Source organism: Mobula birostris, chromosome X (assembly GCF_030028105.1).
Source record: "Mobula birostris isolate sMobBir1 chromosome X, sMobBir1.hap1, whole genome shotgun sequence".
Lineage (NCBI taxonomy): Eukaryota > Metazoa > Chordata > Chondrichthyes > Myliobatiformes > Myliobatidae > Mobula > Mobula birostris.
The window spans coordinates 73,966,968-73,991,736 of NC_092402.1; the positions used below are offsets into that span (position 1 = coordinate 73,966,968).

The following is a 24,769-nucleotide window of genomic DNA, read 5'->3' on the forward strand; positions in this document are numbered from 1 at the left end:
ATCACCTCTGCGCTGTTTCCCTTTTCTATAAAATATAAAGACCAGAACCATGCACAGTATTCTAAATGGTATCCAACCAAAGTTTGGCATATATATTTAACACAACTTTGCTGGTTTCTAATTTCATAGATATGGTCCCCATTGCTTTGTTAACATTTTTATGGCCTTGTTATTTATGAATCTGTATCCATCGATCACTGTTTTTTTTTGGACTCTTTCTAAGGTGCATATAGCTTCCTTGTTTCTCTGACCTAACCACACTACTTTATACTCAGCTGTATTGAATTTTGCCATTTCCAGGTTCATTCTGCATGTATATTAACATTCTCATGTATTTTGTTCCGATCTTTGTTTGGTGTTTCTGCATATTTTGAGTTTTCTGCTTTTGATTCCAAATCCCCATTGAGCACCACATCCCACTTCGTGCCAGTCCACATGAATAATTTAACTCCCCTTTCTGTCTGACGATATGAAAAATCCATCCTTTTACTTGTCCCCAATTCCATAAAGTTCCTTCTTTAGTCATTTGTCTACTGTGCAATACTTTAACAAAGACTTTTTGAAAATCTTGATTATAACATTTGGCACAGTGCTTTTTTTTTATACTTTATTGTATTTCTTCATAGAATTCAATAATGTCAAGGAAGTTCCCTTGCTAACCATTCTTTATACTTTCAGTTTCTAGATAGTTTCTCTATTATATCTTTATATTTCCAATTACCTTTCCTTCCACTCGAATTAATGAGTCTATTGTCCAGTTCTATAGAATTGGAAACTAGCTTTGGTTAGTGGTAAACCTTTGCCACTTTTTATTTTGTTTTATTTAAATATGCAATAGTTCCTCTGATCATATTTCTTTAATTTTTAACCATTCATAAACTCACTTTAACACAAGCCTATTTTCTCTAAATTCAGCTCATTTGCCAACCATCTCCACTCTCCTGCCTTAACTTTTTCATATATTTTAATTTTTTCTGAACCTCGTGCCCACTGTTTGTCATGCTGAAATGTACCGGGACAATATTTTTGCTACTGCATTGTCATAAGTTACGTGGTTAATTTGCATCTCCTTTACTGGTGTGACCTCCATTTGGTTCTGCTATTTGAAAATAATAACGTAATCTATAGACAATAAGCAAATGGGTTCCACTCCACCACCACCCTCTTCTGTCTGACAGAACTGGTGTCACCCTCAACAGTTTCTCTATCAACTCCTCCCACTTTCTCCAAACCCAAGATGTAGCCACGGGCATCCGCATGGGCCACAGCTATGCCTACCTTTTCATCACCTGTGAGGAGCAAACCATGTTCTAAGCCAACACTGGTAACACTCCTCAACTCTCCATTGATGACTGCGTTGGAGCTGCTTCCTACACACATGCTGAGCTTGTCAATTTCATTAACTTTGCCTCCAACTTCCACCCTGCCCTCGAGTTTATTTCGTCCATCTCTGCCATGTCTCTCTTCTTTCTCGATTTCTCAGTTCCTCGGTCTCCACTGCATCTGTTTTCATGGTAAGGTTTTCCTTTCTAAAACAGCTGAGAAATCCTCCTCTTCATCTACCATTAATGCTGCCCTCATCTGCATCTCCTCCATTTCCCACAAATCCTCCCGCTGCCATAACAAGCATAGAATTCCCGGTGTCCTTACCTCCACCTCACAAGCCTTTGTATCCAGCACATCATTTTCTGTAACTTTCACCATCTACAATGGAATCTTACCACTAAGCACATCTTTCCATGCCCCCATCCCCCTACTCTCTGCTCTCTTCAGAGACTTCCTTGTCCACTTGTCCCTCTCCACTGATCTCCCTCCTGATACTTATCCCTGCAAGTAGGACAAGTACTGCACCTCCTCCCTCCCCACTATTCAAGATCCCAAACAGTCCTGCCAGGTGAAGCAACACTTTGCCTGCAAGTCTGTCAGGGTCATCAACTGTATTTAATGCTTCCTGTACAGACTCCTCTACATCGGCAGACCTGATGTAGTCTGGGGGACTGATTTGTTGAGTACCTTCACTCCGTCTGCCACAAAAGGCGAAATTTTCCCAGTTGCCACCCATTTCAATTTAACTTCCCATTCCCATTCAAATATGTCAGTCCATGACTTTCTCTACTTTCATGATAAAGCCTCTCTCAGATTGGAGGAGCAACATCTCATACTCCATCTGAGCAGCCTCCAACCTGATGGCATGAACATTGATTTCTCAAACTTTTGGTAATTTCTCTCCCTTTCCCCCTTCTCTGTTTTTCTGTTGCTATATATAGAGGTTCTTTTCTGTGAAGTTTCTGTCCTTCTTACCCCTTCTCTTCTCCTCACTTGCTCTCTCTAGTGTCCCTCCTCCTTCCCTTTCTCCCATAGTCCACTATCCTACCAGATTCCTTATTCTTCAACCTCTCCCACCCATCACCTCCCAGTTTCTCAGGCCATCTCCCCTCTCCCACCTTTCCACCTACCCCTCACCTGGTTTCAAGTATTGCCTGCCAGCTTGTACTACTTCCCCCTTCCCCCCCCACCTTCTTATAATGACTTCTGTCCCCTTCCTTTCTAGTCCTGATGAAAGGTCATAGTCCAAAACATTGATTGTTTATTCTTTTCTGTAGATGCTGCTTGACCTGCTGAGTTCCTCCAGCTTTGTGTGTGTGTTACTCTGGATTTTGCGCTTGTTGATAGGGTGCTTAAGAAGGCATATAGTGGGTGAGCCTTCATTAGTCAGGGATTGAGTTCAAGATCCACGAGGTAATGTTGCAGCTCTCCAAAACTCTGGTTAGACCACGCTTGGAGTATTGTGTTTAGTTCTGGTCACCTCATTATAGGAAGGATGTGGAAACTTTAGGGAGGGTGCAGAAGAGATTTACCAGGATGCTGCCTGGATTAGGGAGCATGTCTTATGAGGAAAGGCTGAGCAAAGTAAGGCTTTTATCTTTGGAGTGAAGGTGGACGAGAGGCAACTTGATAGAGGTGTATAAGATTATAAGAGATGGTGATAGAGTGGATAGTCAGTGCCTCTTTCCCAGGGTGATTTTAAGGTGATTGGAGGAAAATATAGAGGGGATGTCAGAGGTAGGTTTTTTAATATGAAGAATGATATGCATGGAATGCTTTGCTGGGGGTGGTGGTGGAAGCAGATGTATTAGGGACATTTAAGATACTAAGTGTATTGCTCTACTTGTGTGTGAAGTAGAAAGTACACAGTTCCGCAGTAAGCCATACTCCACTCAGCACGGGAGTCAGGATATAGCATCCAAGCTCCAGGTGCTTCACTGAGCAGTACTCACATATGCAATTTAATAAGCGTCAAACTGAGAGGAAAACCAAAGAGTACCGTAAGTACTTACTGTAGCAAAGTCGTGATAATTACATCATACACTCATAAGAACATAGGAATATATGAAGCTAGGCTTGTATGGAAAATGTACAAAAATTATACACAACATGAATAAACAAAGTTTTAAAGTATGCAAGAAGATTAATATCAGTTCCTTAAACTACCAAGGCCAATCAAACTCTGTACTGATAATCAGGAATAAACTTTTACATAATAGTAACACAAAATATTGCTCAGATAGTGTTCTCCTTTATGAACTCAAACAACACTTAGAGACGATGTTTTCAATGGCACAAATGAAAGAAAGATGACACAGGATTGGGTACATGTGCTTCAGTCTGACTGAAAAATTCTACTAAAAACAAAAATAGCTGCCTTCCTTTTGTTGTCCAATTGAATTTCAAAATAGAAGTCAGCAGGGACAACCTAACCCTGAATGTGGAGAAGACAAAGGAAATTATGGTGGACTTCAGGGCAGCTCAGACGAACCATCCCCCTCTGCGGATACATGCCTCCTTCATAGCGAGGGTTAAGTGCGCCAAGTTCCTGGGAGTTCACATCACGGATGACCTCACCTGGTCCCTGAATATCACCTCCCTGCACAAGAAGGCACAGTAGTGCCTCCACTTCCTAAAAAGATTGAGGCAAGCAAGGCTTCCCCCACCCTCCCCCCCCATCTTAAATGTGTTTTACAGGAGCACCATTGAGAGGGCCCTGACAAGGAAGGAAGAGTTAGATTGATTGTGGAATAGGTTAAAGGGTTGGCACAACATTGAGGTCTGTGTACTATGCTGTACTGTTCTATGTTCTATGTCAAGTGGCTATCACTCAGTAGCTCTGACATCCACAAACATGAAGTTCTTCCAGGGACTGTTAGTGTTACACATCAACTCCAGCCTCCCAGGCAACCTTAACCCATTGCAATTCACCTGCTGCTGAAACATGTCCACAGCAGATGCCATCTCCCTGGCCCGATACGCATCTCGAGCACCTGCACAGTCAAGACACCACATGTACATTAGACTATTGTTTATTAATTACAGCTTCACCTTCATTATTATAATTCCAAGAAAACTCATCCTGGGACTCATTAAATTATTAAAACACTAAACATATTATGACTTGTTACCATAGTTACGCGCATAGCCAAGAGACTACCCCGAATATACTCCGGAAATTCCTTGTCGTTCGGGCTCCAGCTGTTCTGCTTCTCAAGTTTGTATTTTAATAGAAGCTTAAAATTATAACCAAACTGCTTTTGCTGCAATCTTCTGTGATATCCGTACTTTGCAACTTGTTAGTTTGTTCTTTGTGCTGAATGAGTCAGACGGGCAATTTAATGAAAATTCTTCCCTAGAATGTTACAAAGGTGCTTCCTTTGAAAGATATTCTGTTGTATTCAGCATTGAGATAAACAAGCTTTCAACTTCATTTAAAGATGGCAGAGGCAAGTTAGTTGTTCAGTACAAGTCCTGCCTTGCATAAATCACACACCATGAGGGCATTTTAACAAATTTCCTGAATTTATTCTTCAGGCAGCAATGATCCATCCTGACTGTGAGCCTCTATTGGAGATCCAGCTGGCGGAGGAGATGTGCCTTTCTGACATTTCAACCTTCCATCTGGAGGAGGAGCCTGGTGAGTGGAATATTAAAAAAAGACAAAGTCAAAGCTGAGAATGGATGTAGTTGTGGGGTTCCTTTGGGCTTTTCTGTATGGCAGGATGGGATTTATTTTGAGTGAGTCACCTTCCTCAATTGTAAGTAGTTCCAGTGGAGTGACAAATACCTTGGGCTGACCAGTTCCTGCTCAGTTACATGGATATGGAAATAACAACAGTTTCTCAAAGTGAAGTACTGATCATGAGGTTCATTTATCAATGGACCTGGACAATCGTGAGGTAACCTTTACATCTGCCGTCATTTATATTTTCATTGACCATGAAGTTCAGGAGAGAAGTAAGTGAGCTGCTAACCATTATAATATAAAATCAAAAATATTAACCCTCATCTCTCCAAGAACAATCTGAATACAATACATGGAACACAGGACCGTACAGTGCAGGAACAGGTCCCTTGGGCCGGGATGCTTGTGCCAGACATAATGCCAAATTAAACTAAATCTTTTCTGCAGGCACATGGTCCGTATCTCTCTACTCCCCATTTATTTATATACATAACTAAAAGCCCCTTAAACACCACTATGTACTACTACCTCTGGCAGCCCGTTCCGAGCACCTACCACTCTGTGTAAAAAAAAAAAGTCACCTTTAAACTTTTCCTCTCTCACCTTAAGTACATTTCCTCTAGTATTGGACATTTCTACCCTGGGAAAAAGATTATTTCTACCCTATCTATGCCTCTCCTAATTTTATAACCTTCTATCAGTTCTCTCCTCAGCCTCCAATGCTCCAGAGAAAACCTTTCCTTATAGTTCATACCCTCTAACTCAGGAAGCATCCCAGTTACCCTCTTCTGTACCTTTTCAAGAGCTTCCACATCCTCTTATGCAGGAACCACAATAGTCCAAGAGCAACCTAGTCGAGTTTTATATAGCAGCAACTTCCCAACTTTTATTCTTGATGTCCCGACACTCAGATCAGACCTGAGGCTGGAACTATTTACAATCTATATTAATGATTTGGCTGAAGGGACCAAATACACTTCAGCCAAATTTGTTCAGAATACAAAGAAAGAAGAATGTGCAAGTTATGAGGAAACCACAAGATCTTCAGAGGGATAGAGAAGATTAAGTAAGTTGTTGACAAATTATCAGAGGGAGGATATTATGGGGAAATGTGAGATTATATACTACTGTGCAAAAGTCTTAGGCACGTATATATATATATATATATAGGGTGTCTAAGACTTTTGCACAGTACTGTAGTAATTTTATGTATTGCACTGTACTGCTACCACACAAGAAAAAGTCATGACATATCTGAGTGATGATAAACTTGATTCTGGTATGTGTCTCTGTTGTGAAAAGTACAGGGAGAGGGGAATCATGGTTGGGAAAAGAGGAAGGGAGAGGGGAGGGAGCAGGATGCACCAGAGGGGCGTTCTGTAATGGTGAATAAACCAATTGTTTGGAATCAAATGACCTTGCCTGGTGTCTCAGGGCTGGGTGTGTCTGCACCTGTGCCAGCCCTCACCCCTGGCACTCCTTCTCTGCCACCTGTCCCACACCTGTCCTGAGGTGCCCCACCCTCACCATTCCCAACATCCTTTGCTCCTGCCAGATTTACAAACTCGCTCTCTGCTCCACATTGACAAATACAGTACTGTCCAAAACTCTTAGGCACCCTAGCTATATGTAAATGCCCAAGACTGTTGCACAGTACTGTACAGTATACTTCAGAAAGAAGAATGAAGAAACAAGCTGATATTTAAATGAAATGAGACTACAAAATGTTAGAGTAAATCAGTTAAAATGCAGGTACAGCAGCTAATTAGGACAGTCAATGGAATAATGACCTTTACTGCAGGGAAGTCTCACTGCAGCTTCACTTGACTCTGGTGAGAACACCACAGGAGCACTTTGTGCAGTTTTGGTCTCCATACTGAAGGAATGATGCACATTCTTATGTAGAGCCAGCGGAGATAATGTTCATGAGCTTGATTCTTGGGTTGAAGGGGGTTGATGTATGAAGAAATGTTGAGCAGCTTGAACCTGAACACATCAGAGTTTCGAAGGATGAGAAGTGACCTTATTGAACCATTGATTCAGAGAGGGATTGGTAATAGGTGATGAGGGGATATTTTCCCCCATAGGGGTTCCTAGAACCAAGGGCATGGATTTAGATTAAGGAATTCCCTTTTTAAGGCAGTGATAAGGGTGAATGTTTCTTGGGAGTTGCAAATATGGGGGGAATCTCCTGTGCAAAGTCATTAAATATATCTGCAAAATAGACTGACAGGCATTTAAACTGCACGGCAGTCATGAAGAATGGGAAAAATGGGAAGGGACAGTAAATAGTGAAAGTTTGAATGGATCAGGCATAATCTAATTGAACGGTGGAGCAGCCCTGAGGGGTCAATTAGTCTACTCCTGCTCCTCCTCCTTCTGTTCTCACTCCCTTATTTCAAGTCTGTTATAAAATTCCCTGTCTTATTTCCATGTTTTATTGCAGCCCACCTTTATCTTCCACTCCTTCTTAACTTTCTCCTCTATTCTGCCTGGGCTTTTGACGCTCATTCCTTTTCTTCCCTGCCTCAGGGTGTCACTCCATGTGGGACAACCTCTCCTGCTGGCCAGCCTCAGCTACTGGAGCAACAGTGGTTCTTCCTTGTCCAAAACTTCTGCTGCAGTATGCAGACCAACCAGGTGAGTCACCAGGTTTGAGAGAACATGAACATGACAGCTCTTTGTAGTTCTCCATTATGTTAATTGCAGGCACTACTGCTCAGAGCACATAGATTGCTAGTGGAGATTGAAATGAGTATCTTACTCCAAGACTAGGGGTTAAACATACCAGACACTTTTAAAATTTTGTTTGAATTGGGTTGGAAATCTGTAAAGGGAAATGCAAGCGTTTTCTGAAGATTTTCTGTGACCAGGTGTAGATCAAGAATATTTCCATCATATTGAAAGAAGAATTTCGTTCAAGTTGCATTTAGGGATAAGGGAAGGTGCAGTGGGTTACATTCTCCATCCCTGCATATCCAGTTTCTCCAGGGTAATGTAACAGACTTTGCAAATGAACAGGAAGTTTGTAGACAGTGAGGCTTACTCCTAAATAGGCCTTTCCTACCCTTTCTCTTCTCTGTCCATCCCTCAAATATGGAGGCAGAACTCCAAAGTCTGGGTGTTAGGACAATCTCTCGTCCATTGAGCCTCTTTACCTTGGTTGGAGCTGGAGCTAGGCTCTGAGAAACTGCCTGAGTTTACCCAGTGAAAGAAGCTGGCGTGGATTCTTCTTTCTTCAATGAAAGAAGAATTTCTGTCTGAAAGACTGACCGGCCATTTCTCCTAGTGGAGCTGCTGGTTAGCGAGTAGTTAGCTGGTGATATAAATCTCAGCAGGGGTCTTCCATATCTGGAAAATGTCCAGCCAGGGAAACAGCTGGAGGGGTCCAGAAGAAGTGCTGAGATATCACCTTTCTGGAGCTTTGCCCCTGAAAAAACATCCCGGGGTATGTGTTTAAAGTTACCTCATTCAAAGGTGTGCTTCTCCTGTGCTGAATTGCACCAAAAATCATTTTCTACCACCAGTCAGTCAGCATCTGTGAAGAGAGCAGTTCAAGTAACAATTTAGGTGCATTACCTGAACACACCAGGTCCCACTGTCTGCTGCCCTGCATTGTCTCCCAGTCTAGAAACAATGCAGGTTTAAGACTTTGATAAACCCCTCCACCCTCTCACTGTTCCCTCTCTCTCTCCAAACTCTTCTCACTGAAGTCTTACATTTCTGGTCCCAAGTCTAGCCCTATCATTTAACCCTAAGATCGACATGCCTCTCCCAAATCCTATTCCTTCTTCCTTTATTATTGTTCCTGAGACTTAACACTTTGACCAAGATTTAAATGGCATCTCCTTATGCAGCTTAATGCTTTTTCCAGTTTTTGTCTTCGATGTATCAGTGAAATTTGAAGTTTAGGAACATTTCTCTGTGTGATAAAGTTGTTTATTTATGATTTTTTCATCATCTGTCCAGTTCTACAACATGACCCCCTTAGTAACTAAACTGTGGTCTCAGGTTTTGCGATGAACTTTGTATTCTCTTCCTGCCCTGTGAGTCCCTTTTTACCCTCGCTTGTCTCTGTATGCTCTCCCTCTCTCTCACATGCACGCACACCTTGACTCAGTCTGTCTTACTCTGCTGCCTCTCTCAATTTGTCACTGTTTTTCCTTCTCTCAGTTTTCTTCTCTCTCCATCTCTCTCCCTCTGTATTCCTGTCAATGCTTTATCTCTCTCAGGCTCTCTCTCAATCTCACTCTGCCTCTCGTTCATTTCTTACGTCTCTGTCTTTCTGTTTCTATCTTTCTCACTCCTCCCTTTCCCTATCACGGATGACTCCTGTCTTACTGAAATTCCAAAAAGATATTATTGTGAAGTAAGTTTTGAGTAATAATAAACAGTAAGGGAAAGGTGTTATTTCAGCTTTATTATATGGCCCATTCCAATCAAGGTTCAGACACATATTTCCCAGGAGAGCATACAAGCAGTGGCTTGTATTTGGAAATTCGGAATTTGGAAAGTACTTGCATTTCAGTCGCAATACAAAATGTGGTGGATGAACTCAATTGGTCAGGCAGTATCTGTGGAAGAAAGTGGAGATTCAACCTTCTAGGTTGAGACCCTTCATCCAGTCGAGACATATTTGTAAATGAGCAGCTCACTATGGCTTTTATTGCTGGGTGACGTTTTGTTATATCCCTCAACAATTTTGAGAGATGTAACAAGGTTGATCCCTCAATCTCTCCTTTTGAAAAGTGCTACTGCTGGGATTCACACAGACTTAAATATAAATGAGCAAAGCCTATTACAATCTACAAAGCTCTGACGCAGACTCTTAGGTAACTTACACTGAACAGGGTGTGTTATAAGTTCATCTTCATCTTTCTTGAGCTCCAGGTTCTGTGCCCATTAATACAGAGCCCCCTTTCTTCCCGGGCGTCTTAAGAAACAGCTTGTTAGCCCTTGCTGGCAGTCTCCCAACTCAGAGCCGAAAGACTCGCTGTTCTCCAGCTTCATACGTCTAGGGTATACACACTCTGGTCCTGCCAAGTCCATGAGATTGGGATGTCTCTCCCACCCAAGCCCCAGTATGTGTGAATGTTGAAGAATATTTATGAATATTAACTTAGCTAAAGAGTTAGTAATGAAAAGAAAGAAAAAAACAAAAATAGCCCATGATAATTATTTAGATGGGGAGAAAATTTGAAAGTCGGAAGTGCAGAGGGACTTGGGGGTCCTCGTGCAGGATACCCTAAAGGTTAACCACCAAGTTGGATTGGCGGTAAGGAAAGCGAATGCTATGTTGGCATTCATTTCAAGAGGAATAGTGTATAAGAGTAAGGAGGTGTTGATGAGGCTCTATGGGGCATTAGTGAGACCTCATTTGGAATACTGTGTGCAGTTTTGGGCCCCCTATCTTAGAAGGGATATACTGATGTTGGAGAGAGTTCAGAGAAGATTTACGAGGATGATTCCTGGAATGCAGGGGCTAACATATGAGAAGCGTCTGTCGGCTCTTGGATTGTATTCATTAGAGTATAGAAGAATGAGAGGGGATCTCATAGAAACATTTCGAATGCTGAAAGTGTTGGACAGAGTAGATGTGGAAAGGCTGTTTCCCTTGGTGGGTGAGTCCAGGACAAGAGGCCACAGTCTTAGAATTAGAGGGTACCCAGTTAAAACAGAGATGAGGAGAAATTTTTTTAGCCAGAGGGTCGTGGATTTGCGGAATTCATTGCCACATACATTGAGGGTGTTTAAGGGGGGGGATTGACAGGTATCTAATTAATCAGGGTATCAAGGGATATGGGGAAAAAGCTGGAAATTGGAACTAGATGGGAGAATAGTTTAGCTCAAGGGGGAGTTGTGGAGCAGACTCGATGGGCCGAATGGCCTACTTCTGCTCCTTTGTCTTGTGATCTTGTGACCTTGTGATAATTAAACAGTCAAATGTGTACAGATTGGAGTTCACACCAGTGTCAGATATGAAAAAAAACCCGCTCACCCAGCCTTCTCTCCTGATTGGTTTGTCCACATTCCTCAGCACCCATTATCTCTAACAATAACCCAAACACTGCTTCTATAGAAAGACCATTACATAAAATACCCTACAACATTAGCAGTGAAATATTTACCAGGGTGTTACAACACCATCTTCCAGCATTCACAGCCTCTTGTGTCTCCACTTTGCATTCCAGTAGCACCTTTATGTTTTCTGGACTGCAAAAAGCACTTTACAACCAGGTATGTTTTTTGAGCTATCATTCCAGTCCTTTAGAAAACAGTGCTTCCACAACCAGAAATGATCAAGTAATTTTGGTTCCCATTGGTTAAAACAATCATCATTAGTCCTGACGGAATTCCCCTCTTCTTGCCAGGCAGCATCTATGGAGGGGAATAAGCAGTCAACATTTCAGGTCAAGACTCTTCATCAGGACTAAAAGCCTGAGTGCTTTTAGTGCTTTAAGTCTGACATGAGACCTGATGAAGGGTCTCAGCCAGAAATGTCAACTCTCTATTCTCCACAGATGCTGCCTAACTTGCTGAGTTCTTCCAGCATTTTGTGTGTATTGATCAAGGTCGCCAGCATCTGCCAAATCCCTTGTGTTTCTGGTTGCCCTCTTCTTGCCCTGAGCTGTGCCAAAAGTCCACCTGAGAAGGATGGCTATTCATCAGGTTAAGATCTCATCTGCACTTCCTTATTACTGTGCTGAGAATGTCAGCCTCATCTTTTAAGCTCAGACCTCTTGGAGTAGAGATGTGAACCCCTCTGAGGGGAAATTACTCATTTCATTTGCGCTTCATGCCAGAGCTCTGCAGGCAACCCTGCGAACCTCCTACCTTGGGATGTTTATTGCCATGTTTGGTGGCTGACATGTTGCCATGCTTGAAAAGCCCTCTAGTTTTATGGAAATCTGGTACAAAAATGAGGAGAAAGTCAGACAAAATGGAATATTTTCTCTCGACACTTTAGCCTTGTCGATGGGGCAATCTACTTATTAGTGACAAGTGGAAGTATTTTGCAGAAGGAGCCACAAAAGGATCGTTGCTGCTTCCTCAGTACACTTGAGCGCCTGAGTGATTTTAGTGCTTTTAGTCTAACATCGTTATGCAAAGGCACAACCTTGCCATGAGTATTTGTGAATGAGCCGATTCTGACAGCTCCCTATGGCTTTCATTTCTGGGTGACATTTTGCTATATCCCTTGATAATGTTTGTATAATATCTTCCTTTGAAAAGTGCGACTGCTGGGACTCACACCGAGTTTAAACATAAATGAACAAAGCTCTCCACAGCCCATAACGCTCTGACTCTTGGGTAATTTATACTGAACAAGATATATTGCAAATTCCCAACAATGAGCTTCATCTTCTGGGGACTCAAGGGTTCTGTGCCCATTTGCGGTATCTTCCTCCTGTATAACAATACCAAATACTGTGAACCAGCTCATTGCTTGAAACCCTGTACGAAATGTAGGCTGCTACTTCAGTGCAGTACAGAGAGCGTGCTGCTCTGATAGAAGCGCATCTTTTAGATAAAACAGTCAGCCAAGGTCTCATCTAACCCTACCAAGCAAATATAAATCAGATCAATGCAGTATTTTGAAGATGAACATTTTCTTCCAGCTGGTTTCACTAATATTTATGTCTCAAAGAAATATCTCTGGAACAATTGGTCTAATCATTGTCATATTGTAGTCTGTCAACCATTTTCTATTCCCTGAGTATCCAGTCCTGTACTTTACATTGTTCAACCCACAATGGAAGTAGTATTGATGACTGCTATTTGTTGTACAAAATCTAGTAGCCGTGTTTCCTGTTCTGAAGATGTACCTCAGCTAAAGAAAAGCAAATATTTTCTTTACAACTCACAAATGTTAATGTAAAGAACGTTTTAAGTAGCTACGCTACTCCACCTCACTGACAGCAAAAACCAAGCCCTAATTCCTGTGCATCATTTCAATTGTGAAACATCCAAAAATATCATTATCAAGAATTGTGATATCCCTAAATTCAAAATTTTGTTCAAGGTAAGTAAATTGTAGATTCTGAGATGGTTTTGACCTGGTGAATATGAAGTAGGGGAGCGATTCAAATGCTAATGAACAGTGTGACAGGTCCTGCTGTCCATAACCACGTCTGGTCCAATACGACAAGGGATTTGATGGACTCCCATAACTCCCAGGGGAATGAAGAGGCACCCACATTTACCACACCCAAGTGTTTAATTGTAAATTGATTCAAAATCTGGTGTTCAATGTATGATCTCCTTTTGGGAAATGATTTGGGGCTGGGTTTAAATACACCTTGGAAGTTTTTCCAAAATTTACCCATCTCTTGAATAATGTTCAGAAAGTGTGAAGAAAATGTAAACTCAGTATTATTGATAGGTTCACACAACACCACCAGCAGAGTTCCCATCCGCCATTGTCTGCATCATAGTCATTTCAAAGTTCAAAGTAAATTTATTATCAAAGTATATACCTTGTGCTGTGTATGACTGTTGGTTTATGCTTTTGTACCTTGGCCCCAGAGGAATGTTGTTTCATTTGGCTGTATTCATGCGTATTCATGTATGGTTGAATGACAATTAAACTTGAAATCGAACATTTATTCGCAACAGTGTATATCTCACATATTTTCTGCTTTGCTTTAGGTTTCAGTGTTGGGAAATTTTGGCCTGCATCTTTATGATTGATCATGCAGTAGGTGTGAGATGGGACTGTCTCTTCATTACTCTGGACATTGTCCATAACCATTCCTTTACCGTGTGTCATTTGCCCATTATGAAAGCTTCCGTGTTTACCTCCGAGTTGCTATGGGTTCACTCCTTTATTTCTACAGGTTGACCAAGGTGATAGACTATCCTATCAGGGGTCCAAATTGCTCTTATTCTGAATAAGTTAATCTCTTTAGGATCACTCTCAAATAATATTTTTCCCCTTCTTCCCCTACTATGGTACTAACTTAAGATACCAAAACATAACCATATTCCGGTATAGCCTTCACTGGCGGACTGATTCATCCCGGTGATCTGAATTATAATCCTGGGCATTTGGGCGGTCAGTCGTCCTGAAATGCTGACCTAATAATGTTGCTCTTGCCGCAGGGAATGTGAGCCGACGGTGCACCGATGAAGGTTGGACAGAGCTGCTGCACTCTTACTCTGATGCATGTGGTATCAACATGAGCAACATGAAAGACAGCATCGAGGTCAGTGCTTTGCTTCCAGAATTGGCCTTTGAGTATTGGACTTGCTCCTTCCTTAGACTCGTCCACGATTAACAAAACTTTTTCAGCTTCTCCAAAAGTATTGCATCCTACAACATTGCCTCCTTCCTTTGTGAAGTGAACTAAGATATAATATTTTAAAAAGATGGTAAGTATTACCCGCATCCTTCTCCGTGGGATAGGAATTGCTTTTGGTGGCCACCCCATTGGGTATCATGTTTGATTACCTTTAGCAAAACTGAGGGTCAAGTTGTTAATATTACAGACAGCCAGAGCCTTATGGTTTAGTTTTCTCTATATCCAAAAGGGACCTTGTGAAAAGCAGGCGGCACAAGACAATGACCATGTCTGAAGGGGCAGGTTTCTGACTTGAACTAATCAGTGAACAAGCAGTCAATCTATGGAATAAGACACAGTGAAAGCTGTCAATGTTGAGTCACTCAGATACAAATTAGAAAGTGCTCCTTCAGAAAATTTTGGATGAGTATTTGGGTTGAGATGTGTGTCAGCATGAGCACAAGAGATGACTGTGGAATAAAGGCTCCAAAAGCTCTCCAGCACTGGGGCTTTTCTTGTGTCTAGACCTGCTGTAAACTAATAGATGGAGATTGGTTAAATAACTATTGAATTCCATTATCACAATGCTGTGAGACTACCAGAATAGCAAAACTCAATGGCATTCCCTTCTGTTTTCTCGTCTTCAACCATTTCTTATTTATCATCAGTGAACGAATCAACAATGGATTGGATTTCAGCCGCTGAATGTGCACATTGAGTCTGCTACACCATTCAATATTGGTTGAATTTCTCTGCCTTCTCCCCGAGGAAGACCCAAGGTTCAACCAATTAAGTGCCGGACCAAATTGGAAATGTTGGGTACAGGCCGAATCGAGGCAGTGAAATCCAGGCCCCAGTGTGTATTGAAGTGACTGAACCCGATATTTGGATGACGATTTAGCCGCCGGGCCAAATTGGAAAATCGGGTACAGGCCAAACCAAGGCGGCGTGGTCCGGGCGCCAGAGCGTATCGAAGTGACTGAACCTGATGTTTGGACAACGATTTAGCTACCGGGCCAGATTGAAAAGGTCAGGGTGTCAGGGCCGATGCAAGGGTCAGGCTGGTTCAACTCGCTGCTCTGTGATATTTACTTGGCTTTGCGCTGAACTGAGGGTCTGTGGACAAACTCTTTGTGAACTTCAGTTCAGAACGCTATTTGCTTGCGGTTATTGTTTGCATGTTTTGTTTTTTTTCTCTCTGCACATTGCGTGTTCAATGGTCTTTTTTAATGTTTTCTTCTGGGTTTCTTTGTTTCATGGCTGCCTGTTAGGAGACGAATCTTAAGTGTGTATAATGTGTGTGTATATATACTTTGTACTTTGATCTTTGATCTTTCACCTGTTACCAATCAAGAACCTATCTGTCCCTGCCTTAAATATACCCAGTGACTGTAACAAGAGAGATGGTGGTGAACCCAAATCCTGTAGATTAATTCCATTCCTTCAAGGAGCTTCTTGGAGACTAGGTGCAATATTATACTGAGAACACCAGGAAAAGAATTGGAGTGGTGACACAATCTTTCTTGACCCAGTCAAGACTGGCAATTGTCCCATATTGGACTGCAAAGCACTCCAGCAGGTGGTGAAAATTGCCCAGCGGATTATCGGCACCCAATTGCCCACCATTCAGAACATCTACCATAAACGCTGCCCGGGCAGGGCGAAAAGCACTATCAAGGATACATCTCATCCTAACCATGGACTTTTTACTCTCCTCCCATCCGGTAGGCACTACAGGAGCCTCTGCTCCGGCATCAGCAGGCACAGGAAGAGCTTCTTCCCTGAGGCTGTGACACTGCTGAACCTCTCATCACAGCGCTAAGCAGTATTGCACCCATATTGTACTGTCTCAGTACCTTTATATTTGTGTGCTGTAGCACTTACTTTTTATTCACAGTTACTTTGTAAATAACACTATTCTTTGCATTTCTGGTTAGATGCTAACTGCATTTCATTGGCTTTGTATCTGTACTCGGCACAATGACAATAAAGTTGAATCTAATCTAATCTAATCTAATCTAAGACTGGGATTAGATGTCTGTAGATTCGTTGGTTAGAATCATTCTTGGTCCATCATTTGAGTGCTCTCATTTTATTCGAGGGCATTGCACCATATAGTGAAGAGGACAGAATCTGCATTACACCTCTGGGAGGAACTACAGCCAATGGGGAGAGCCAGTTGTGGAAAACCCCTTTCCCTGTGACAGATAGCAGGGAGCTTGCTTTGTAATTACCACAATCAGAACTTGCTTCTTTGTTGGATAGAGTGGATGTGGAGAGGAAGTTTCTGATAATTGCGAAGTATAGGATCCAAGTGCACAGCCTCCGAATAAGTGATGTCCCTTTGGAACTGAAATAAGAAGGAATTTCTTCAACCAAAAGGTGGTGAACTTGCAGAATTTGTTGCCACAGACGGTTGTGAAGGCCATATTATTGTCATGGTCTTGACTGAACAGTGGTAGGCATCCTAGTTTTGGCACTCTAATTCTCTGGAGTACAGTTAGCTGCCACTGTCCCTTTAAGACTCAGACTGCCACATTTCTTCATGGAACGTCTGTACTTAAAGGCCTCATGCTGAGCACTCAGTGCTCAATTGTAGGAGTTCCATTTCTCGTACTACTGTGTGTGATTTTGCCTTTGGATTTTATTTGTGTCATCTTGTTTATTTTGAGTCTGAGTCTGAGTTATTTCTAGACCTTACTTTGCACTTGGGTCACCACAAGTGGCTTTCTCGTTACAGTCATTGGGCAGGGACTGATAGGTTCATGGTTGGTAAGGGGGTTAAAGATCATTGGGAGAAGGCAGGAGAAGGGGTTGAAAATATTCAACCATGATTAAGAGGTGGAGCAGACCCCATGGGCCAAATGGCCTAATTCTGCTCCTATATCTTTTGGTCTTATGGCTGCCTTGAAGGTAGTGATGATTTCAGCATCTCTAGGGTCCCTGGTGTGCCCTTTTCCACCCAAACAAAAGTTCAAAGTAAATTTGTTATCAAAGTACATATATGTCTTCATGTACCACTTTGAGATTCATTCCTTTGCAGGCATTCACAGAAGAACCAAGAAATACAATAGAGTCAACCAATAACAACACAGAAAGACTGACAAGCAATCAATGTGGAAAAGAAGACAAACTGTGCAAATAATTATTATAACAAGCAAATAAATAACACTGAGAACTTGAAGTGTATAGTCCTTGAAAGTGAATCTATAGGCTGTGGAACCAGCTCAAAGCTGAGGTGTGTGAAGTTATTCGCACTAGTTCAGGAGCCTGATTGTAATAACTGTTCCTGCACCTGGTGGTGTGGGTCCTGAGGACCCCGTACCACCTTCCTGATGGCAACAGCAACAAGAGAGCATAGCCTGGATGGTGAGGGTCCTCAGGGATGAACACTGCTCTCTTGTCGCAGCACTCCTAGCAGATGTGCACAATGGTGGGGATGGCTTTTCCTGTGATGGACTGGGCTGTAACCACCACTGTCCTGGGCATTGGTGTTTCTACTCCAGACCATGATACAACCAGTAAGGCTACTCTCCACTCTGATCATCTGTAGAAGTTTGTCAAAGTTTTAAATGACATTTTGAATCTGCGCAAACTTCTAAGAAAGTAGAGTGCTACCATGCCACCTTTGTGATGGCACATACATGCTAGTCCCTGAACAGGTCCTCTGATATGATAACACCAAAGAATTTAAAGTTACTGACCTTCTGCACCTCCAATCTCCTAATGAGGACTGGCTCATGGACCTTCAGTTTCTTCCTCCTATAGTGGGTGGAAACAGAAACAGAAAACACTGGAGACACTCAGTAAATCAGGCAGCATCTGTGGAGAAAGGTATAGATTATTGTTTGAACCAAAAACCCTTCATCTGAACGTACCAGGCACCATATCATGTACACAAATGACACTAAAACATTCTCACAGCTCCATCACAGCAAGATTTCTAAGAGAACAGAGGAAACGATTCAAGGTTGTTTTCAGTATCTCCTTGAAGAATGTAAACTCCTCTTGCAGATTGGTGAGATTTCCTGGCCTGTGATCATTCAAAACAGGAAAAGAGCATCCAGATAGGCTCTGAAGAGTTTGTGCTCACATGACCAGGCCACTCTAAGGCCAAGTAGAAACTACAAAAGGACTGCTTAAGATCTCAAAAACCCCACCCACCTTCAAAGGTTACCTGCTCCATCTGCAGCAGAATTGGAGTGGAAGTAAATCATTCCTGCCCTCGTAGAGAAGCACGGTCACTTGGAGTGATTCTTTATTGCACATTATCTAAACCTGGCCCTGCATGGACATTTAAAACAATTCAAAACAAAGTGGTGATCTGCTTTATTGCTGAATTGGATTTTAACACCACTGAGGTCAAAATGGACTGTTGATTGCATAAAGTTTGTATCTACTCCAGCATTTAAATTAATCTTGTACTTTTCCTTCTGTGATTATTCCTTTCATCAAATCAGTGGGACACAATCACATTTTCTGACTTGAGTCTTATGAGTCCTGTTCCTGGGTGAAGCCAGCAGGATGTAGATCTGTAGGGCACATGTCCCGTGTCCCTTCCCCACCTCTCCGAACCTTCCTCCCTCATCTCATTCCCATCTTCCTGCCCCAACTCACACCAAACATAGAAAACCTACAGCACAATACAGGCCCTTCGGCCCACAATGCTGTGCTGAACATGTCCTTACAGTACTTCAGAAATTACTAGGATTACCCATAGCCCTCTATTTTTCAGTGCTACATGTACCTATCCAGGAGCCTCTTAAAAGACCCTATCGTATCCTCCTCCACCACCATCGCCGGCAGCCCATTCCATGCACTCACCACTCTCTGCGTAAAAAAAAACTTACCCCTGTCATCTCCTCTGTACCTGCTTCCAAGCACCTTAAACCTGTGCCCTCTCATGTTAGCCATTTCAGCCCTGGGAAAAAGCCTCTGACTATCCACACGATCAATGCCTCTCATCATATACACCTCTATCAGATCACATCTCATCCTCCATCGCTCCAAGGAGAAAAGGCTGAGTTCACTCAACCTATTCTCATAAGGCATGCTCCCCAATCCAGGCAACATCCTTGTAAATCTCCTCTGCACCCTTTCTAGGAGCACAGTATTCCAAGTGGGGTCTGACCAGGGTCCTACATAGTTGTAACATTACCTCTCAGCTCTTGAACTCAATCCCATGGCTGATGAAGGCCAATGCACCGTATGTCTTCTTAACCACAGAGTCAACCTGCGCAGCAGCTTTGAGTGTCCTATGGACTCAGACCCCAAGATCCCTCTGATCCTCCACACTGTCAAGAGTCTTACCATTAATACTATATTCTGCCATCACATTTCACCTACCAAAATGAACCACCTCACACTTATCTGGGTTGAACTCCATCTGCCACTTCTCAGCCTAGTTTTGCATCCTATCGATGTCCTGCTGTAACCTCTGACAGACCTCCGCACTATCCACAACACCACCAACCTTTGTGTCATCAGCAAATTTACTAACTCATCCCTCCACTTCCTCATCCAGGTCATTTATAAAAATCACGAAGAGAAGGGGTCCCAGAACAGACCCCTGAGGCACACCACTGGTGACCAACCTCCATGCAGAATATGACCCATCTATAACCACTCTTTGCCTTCTGTGGGCAAGCCAGTTCTGGATCCACAAAGCAAGGTCCCCTAGGATCCCATGCCTCCTTACTTTCTCAATAAGCCTTGCATGGGGTACCTTATCAAGTGCCTTGCTGAAATCCATATACACTACATCTACTGCTCTACCTTCAATGAGTTTAGTCACATCGTCAAAAAATTCAGTCAGGCTCATAAGGCACGACCTGCCTTTGACAAAGCCATGCTGACTATTCCTAATCATATTATGTCTCTCTAAATGTTCATAAATCCTGCCTCTCAAGATCTTTTCCATCATCTTACCAACCATTGCAGTAAGACTCACTGATCTATAATTTCCTGGGCTATCTCTACTCCCTTTCTTGAATAAGGGAACAACATCTGCAACCCTCCAATCCTCCGGGACCTCTCCCGTCCCCATTGATGATGCAAAGATCATTGCCAGAGGCTCAGCAATCTCCTCTCTCGCTTCCCACAGTAGTCTGGGGTACATCTCGTCTGGTCCCGGAGACTTATCCAACTTGATGCTTTCCAAAAGCTCCAGCACATCCTCTTTCTTAATGTGTACATGATCAAGCTTTTCAATCCACTGTAAGTCATCCCTACAATTGCCACGATCCTTTTGTAAATCCCTGGCTCTTTCCCAGCCTCACCAATGCCCTTCCTCTCACCCCACAGATGTCATTACCAGCTTTGGCACAGATGAATCTTTAAGGTGGGTTGTATCTGAATCTTGCTCAAGGCTGGGTTAAGCTCAGAGGTTCCTGTTCAAAGAGTCAGGACATCTCCCTCCTACTCATTTTATCTTGGGAAAAATCATTGGGAAGAACAATATGAAGGTAATTGTTTCTTTCATGTGATCCTAGTGTTCCCTGCAGGTCAGTGATACCAGCAGTGTGTCTGTGGGTAGTAGCAGGTTCCACAACTGATGTCTCCATATGTGAATAGGACTCCTTGATAGTCTGCAGCTATCATAGTCAGAGTGGGGCACCTGTCATCAATCAAACATAAAGTGAATTAAGAATGGTGTAAGAACCATTTTGGAAAAAAAATAGACTTAGAAATATAAGGCATGAGAGATTTCTTAGAGCCATAGAACACTACAGCAAAGAAATGGACCCTTCGGCCCATCTAGTCAATGCTGAACTATTAATGTGTCTAATCCCATCGACCTGCACTCAGACCATAACCGTCCATACCCCTCCTACCCATGTACCTATCCAAACTTTATTGAAATGTTGAAATTGAACCCGTATCCACCACTTGTGCTAGCAGCTTGATCCACACTCTCACCATCCTCTGAGTGAAGACGTTTCTCCTCATGTTCTCCTTAAACATTTCGCTTTTGACATTTAACCTATGACCTCCAGTTGTAGTCCCACTAAATCTCAGTGGAAAAAGCCTGCTTGTATTTACCCTATCTCTACCCCCATAATTTTGTACACCTTTATCAAATCTCCTCTCAACCTTCTACATTCTCGGGAATAAAGTCCAAACCTGTGCAATGATATATAACTCAAGTCCTCCAGACTCGGCAACATCCTTGTAAGTTTTCTCGGTACTCTTTCAATCTTATCGACATCTTTCCTGCAGGTAGGAGAGCAGAAATGCACACAATATTCCAAATTAGGCCGCACCAATGTCTTGTACAACTTCGACATAATTCCTGCACTCATTACTTTGATTTATGAAGGCAAATGTGCCAAAAGCTTTCTTTATGACTCTTATTTACCTGTGATGCCACTTTCAATGAATTATGGACCTGCAATCCTAGATACCTCTATTCTACTTCACTCCTCAGTGCCCTGCCACTCACCTTGTGAGACCTATCCTGGTTGATCCTCCAAAGTGTAACATCTCGCCACTTGTCTGCATTAAATTCCAGCTGCTATTTTTCAGTCCATTTTTCCAGCTGGTCCAGATCCTGCTGCAAGCCATGGTAGTATTCCTCACTGTCCACTACTTGAGCATGTTTATTGCACCTTTGTGTGACCAAAGCAAACCAGATTCTCTTCCTCCCCTACTGTAGTAATTTATGCTTTTTGTATGATGATCTTGATAATGATTATTTTTACCATTCAGGGAATATTTCTGCAGGCAGTGAAGTTTAGTTACACAGTCGGACACAGCCTGTCTCTCCTGTCACTGAGTGCTGCCATGGTCATTCTCTGTCTCTTCAGGTAAGTACTCCTCTATTACAGGTGTACTCCTTGAATCATAGAGCATTGTCTCAGTTTATTTCTCCACACAAACCATGAAATAAACTGCCCTTGCTCTCCATTCTCTTGAAACCTCACCACATTCAATTCACATTCTCATTTACACTCTGTACTATTCTCCCCATGTTTCCTCTACCCTTTAATATCCCACTGTAATCATAGTCTAATCAGACTGGTCCACTACCTCCCGTTACCCAACGTGATTTTACATTGCATATTTTTAGAAAGGGATTGAACCCAAAACTCCAGTTCTCAGAAACCAGAAAGCTGCTATTGACCCACAGCAAAAGTGGTATGGAGAGGGACAAAGCAGCTCCAAATGTAGGACAACTGACTGTCATACACAGCCAATAAAATTCACACCCAGCAACTCACTGTATGAGAGAGAAGAGTCTTAAAGAGTAGAGACCAAAAACTGAATCATTGACTCACACAGCAGAGGAACAAACCCCTCAAGTCCCCTTTGACCATTTACGCTAATCTTATTTTATTCACCCAACATACACATCAACTCCTCTCAGATTCTGTTGTTCGTCCATCGTCGTCGTTGATGAGGACCTCGACACCATTATGATGATGATGGTGTCGAGACTAGTGCATGATTTGGATCTAAGTGAGGGAGAGTTGCGCAGTGTCAGCCTCACTCTCTCTTCCTAATTCCCATCTGGATCCAGTGGCAAGACAAGAGTCGAGACGGCTGGAGATGGGACTAGGCATAGTAGATGACCAGGATGTCTTCTGTGTCTTGTCCTGCTCTACACGTTGCACAACGCTTGCAGAGACCGCCTTCTTGACCGTTGGACCTTCCATTGGTCTCGTCCGCTCAATCCGCCGGAGTCTGTCTTCACATGCTGGGGTAGACAACTCCCTATCTCACCGAAGGTTTGAGACCCGTTGGCTACCCTCACCTGGTTTAGCCGGCTTGTCGAAGCCGTTGCCCGGGGTGTGGCTGCTGTCGCATGCAAACAGCTACGGGGAGCCACAGGTGAGAGCTGAGTGCCAGGTGGGGACCAAAGGTGGACTAACCGCCCTGAAAAGGATGCGACATGTTCCCCCACCAGAGGTGCTACCCCTCCCTGACACCCCATACACCCCTAGATCACCTCAGATTCTACCACTAACCTACAGACTATGGTTGATTGCAACAGCCAATTTACTTAGCAATCCATGTCTATAGGATGTGGGAGAAAATTGGAGCTGCCAGAATAAGTCCACTCAGACCCAGGAGAGTATGCAAGCTCGGGTCACTGAGCTTGAAGCTGCTGGTCTCTCCGTTATGTCACTGTGCCACCCTGCTTAGCAATCATCCAACACACATTTTGTATGAGAACTGTTTGGAAGAAGTAGTGGAATAGTTGTCATTGAAAGAAAAGCTCAGGTACAAAAAGACAAGTAGGAAGAATTTATGTTTAAAATTCTGCCACCTACTATTAGTCCAGCTGCTCCCAGACATCAGGGCATCAGCTTAGATTCAGTAACTCAGAGTTGACTGCCATCTGCTCCAATCCACCTTGGCAAAAGAAAGTAGAATTAGTCTGGATGACTTGAACAACATGAACAGGAAGTGTTTCAGGGAAGCAGTACAGAGGTTTAGTCAGAGTTAGGGGGTGTGATGGTAAGGTGGACAGTGTTTTGGTCAAACCAAGCCATCATGTTCATGATTAGTCTTGGCCATAAAACAGCATGCCAATTGATGGGGAAAAAAACACACCATCTATACGCCTTATATTGAAACCTTGGCTTTTGATGAGATCCGAGAGGAACTGGGCCCAAGAAATCAGACTAGATTGCATCAATTTTCATGTAAAATGCAATCCAGATTGTCAGAAAAATAGTCTGAGCTCTGTAGTAGAGTGTGGAAAAACTTTCTTGTGTAAAGATGTTCATTTGTAGGCATCAAATAAATGTTTTGATGGTTTATCACAAATTTACAGGCACCAAATAAAACATAAGGCAGGAAGGCAGGGAAACAGTAACCATAAAATGAGAGGGTGCTGTCAGTCCTGACTAGAAACTAACACCAGGAAACAATTGGTTTAGATCAATCAAAATATGCTCATGTCTATTTATTCCCTGAGCAGTCTCCGAATCCCATGTGCTCCCATTTAACTCCTGCAAGACTTTACCACCCACTCACCTGTACACCAGGGATAATTCACAGTGGATGACTAACCTACCAACCCAATATAAAAGCAACAACCTATATGCTGGAGGAATGCAGGGTTTCAACCCAAAACTTTGACAAAATTCCCTTCCTCCCCGGTGCTGTTCAACCCATTGAGTTATTTATTTGTTTATTCCATGATACAATGTGGAGTAGGTCCAATTAACCCTTCCCTAATCATGAGACAATTTACAAAGACCAATTAACCTACCTGGTATGTCTTCGGACTGTGGGAAAACACACACACATTTCATGGGGAAGGCGTACAGAGGCTCCTTACGAAACAGCACCAGAGTTAAACTCCGGAATGCTTCGAGCTGTAATAGTGTTGCACTAACTGCTATGCTACCATAGCACCCAGAGTTGCTCCAGCACATTGCTTGCTGCTCCAGATTTCAGCATTTGTAGTATCCTGTACCTCTGCAATGCTTTCATATAATTTACATTCCATTCTAAGTGATCCATT

At 42.7% G+C, this 24,769-nt stretch overlaps 1 protein-coding gene across 1 annotated transcript in view; it reads left to right on the plus strand.

The window, feature by feature from the left end:
* Positions 1-24,769, plus strand: part of LOC140191531 (vasoactive intestinal polypeptide receptor-like) — a 121,403-nt gene that overhangs the window by 34,666 nt on the left and 61,968 nt on the right. Inside the window, exons 2-5 of the mRNA XM_072248979.1 lie at positions 4,864-4,966; positions 7,547-7,654; positions 14,117-14,220; positions 22,003-22,100. Of these exons, the coding sequence (XP_072105080.1) occupies positions 4,864-4,966; positions 7,547-7,654; positions 14,117-14,220; positions 22,003-22,100 (413 nt within the window). The remainder of the gene's footprint in view (positions 1-4,863; positions 4,967-7,546; positions 7,655-14,116; positions 14,221-22,002; positions 22,101-24,769) is intronic.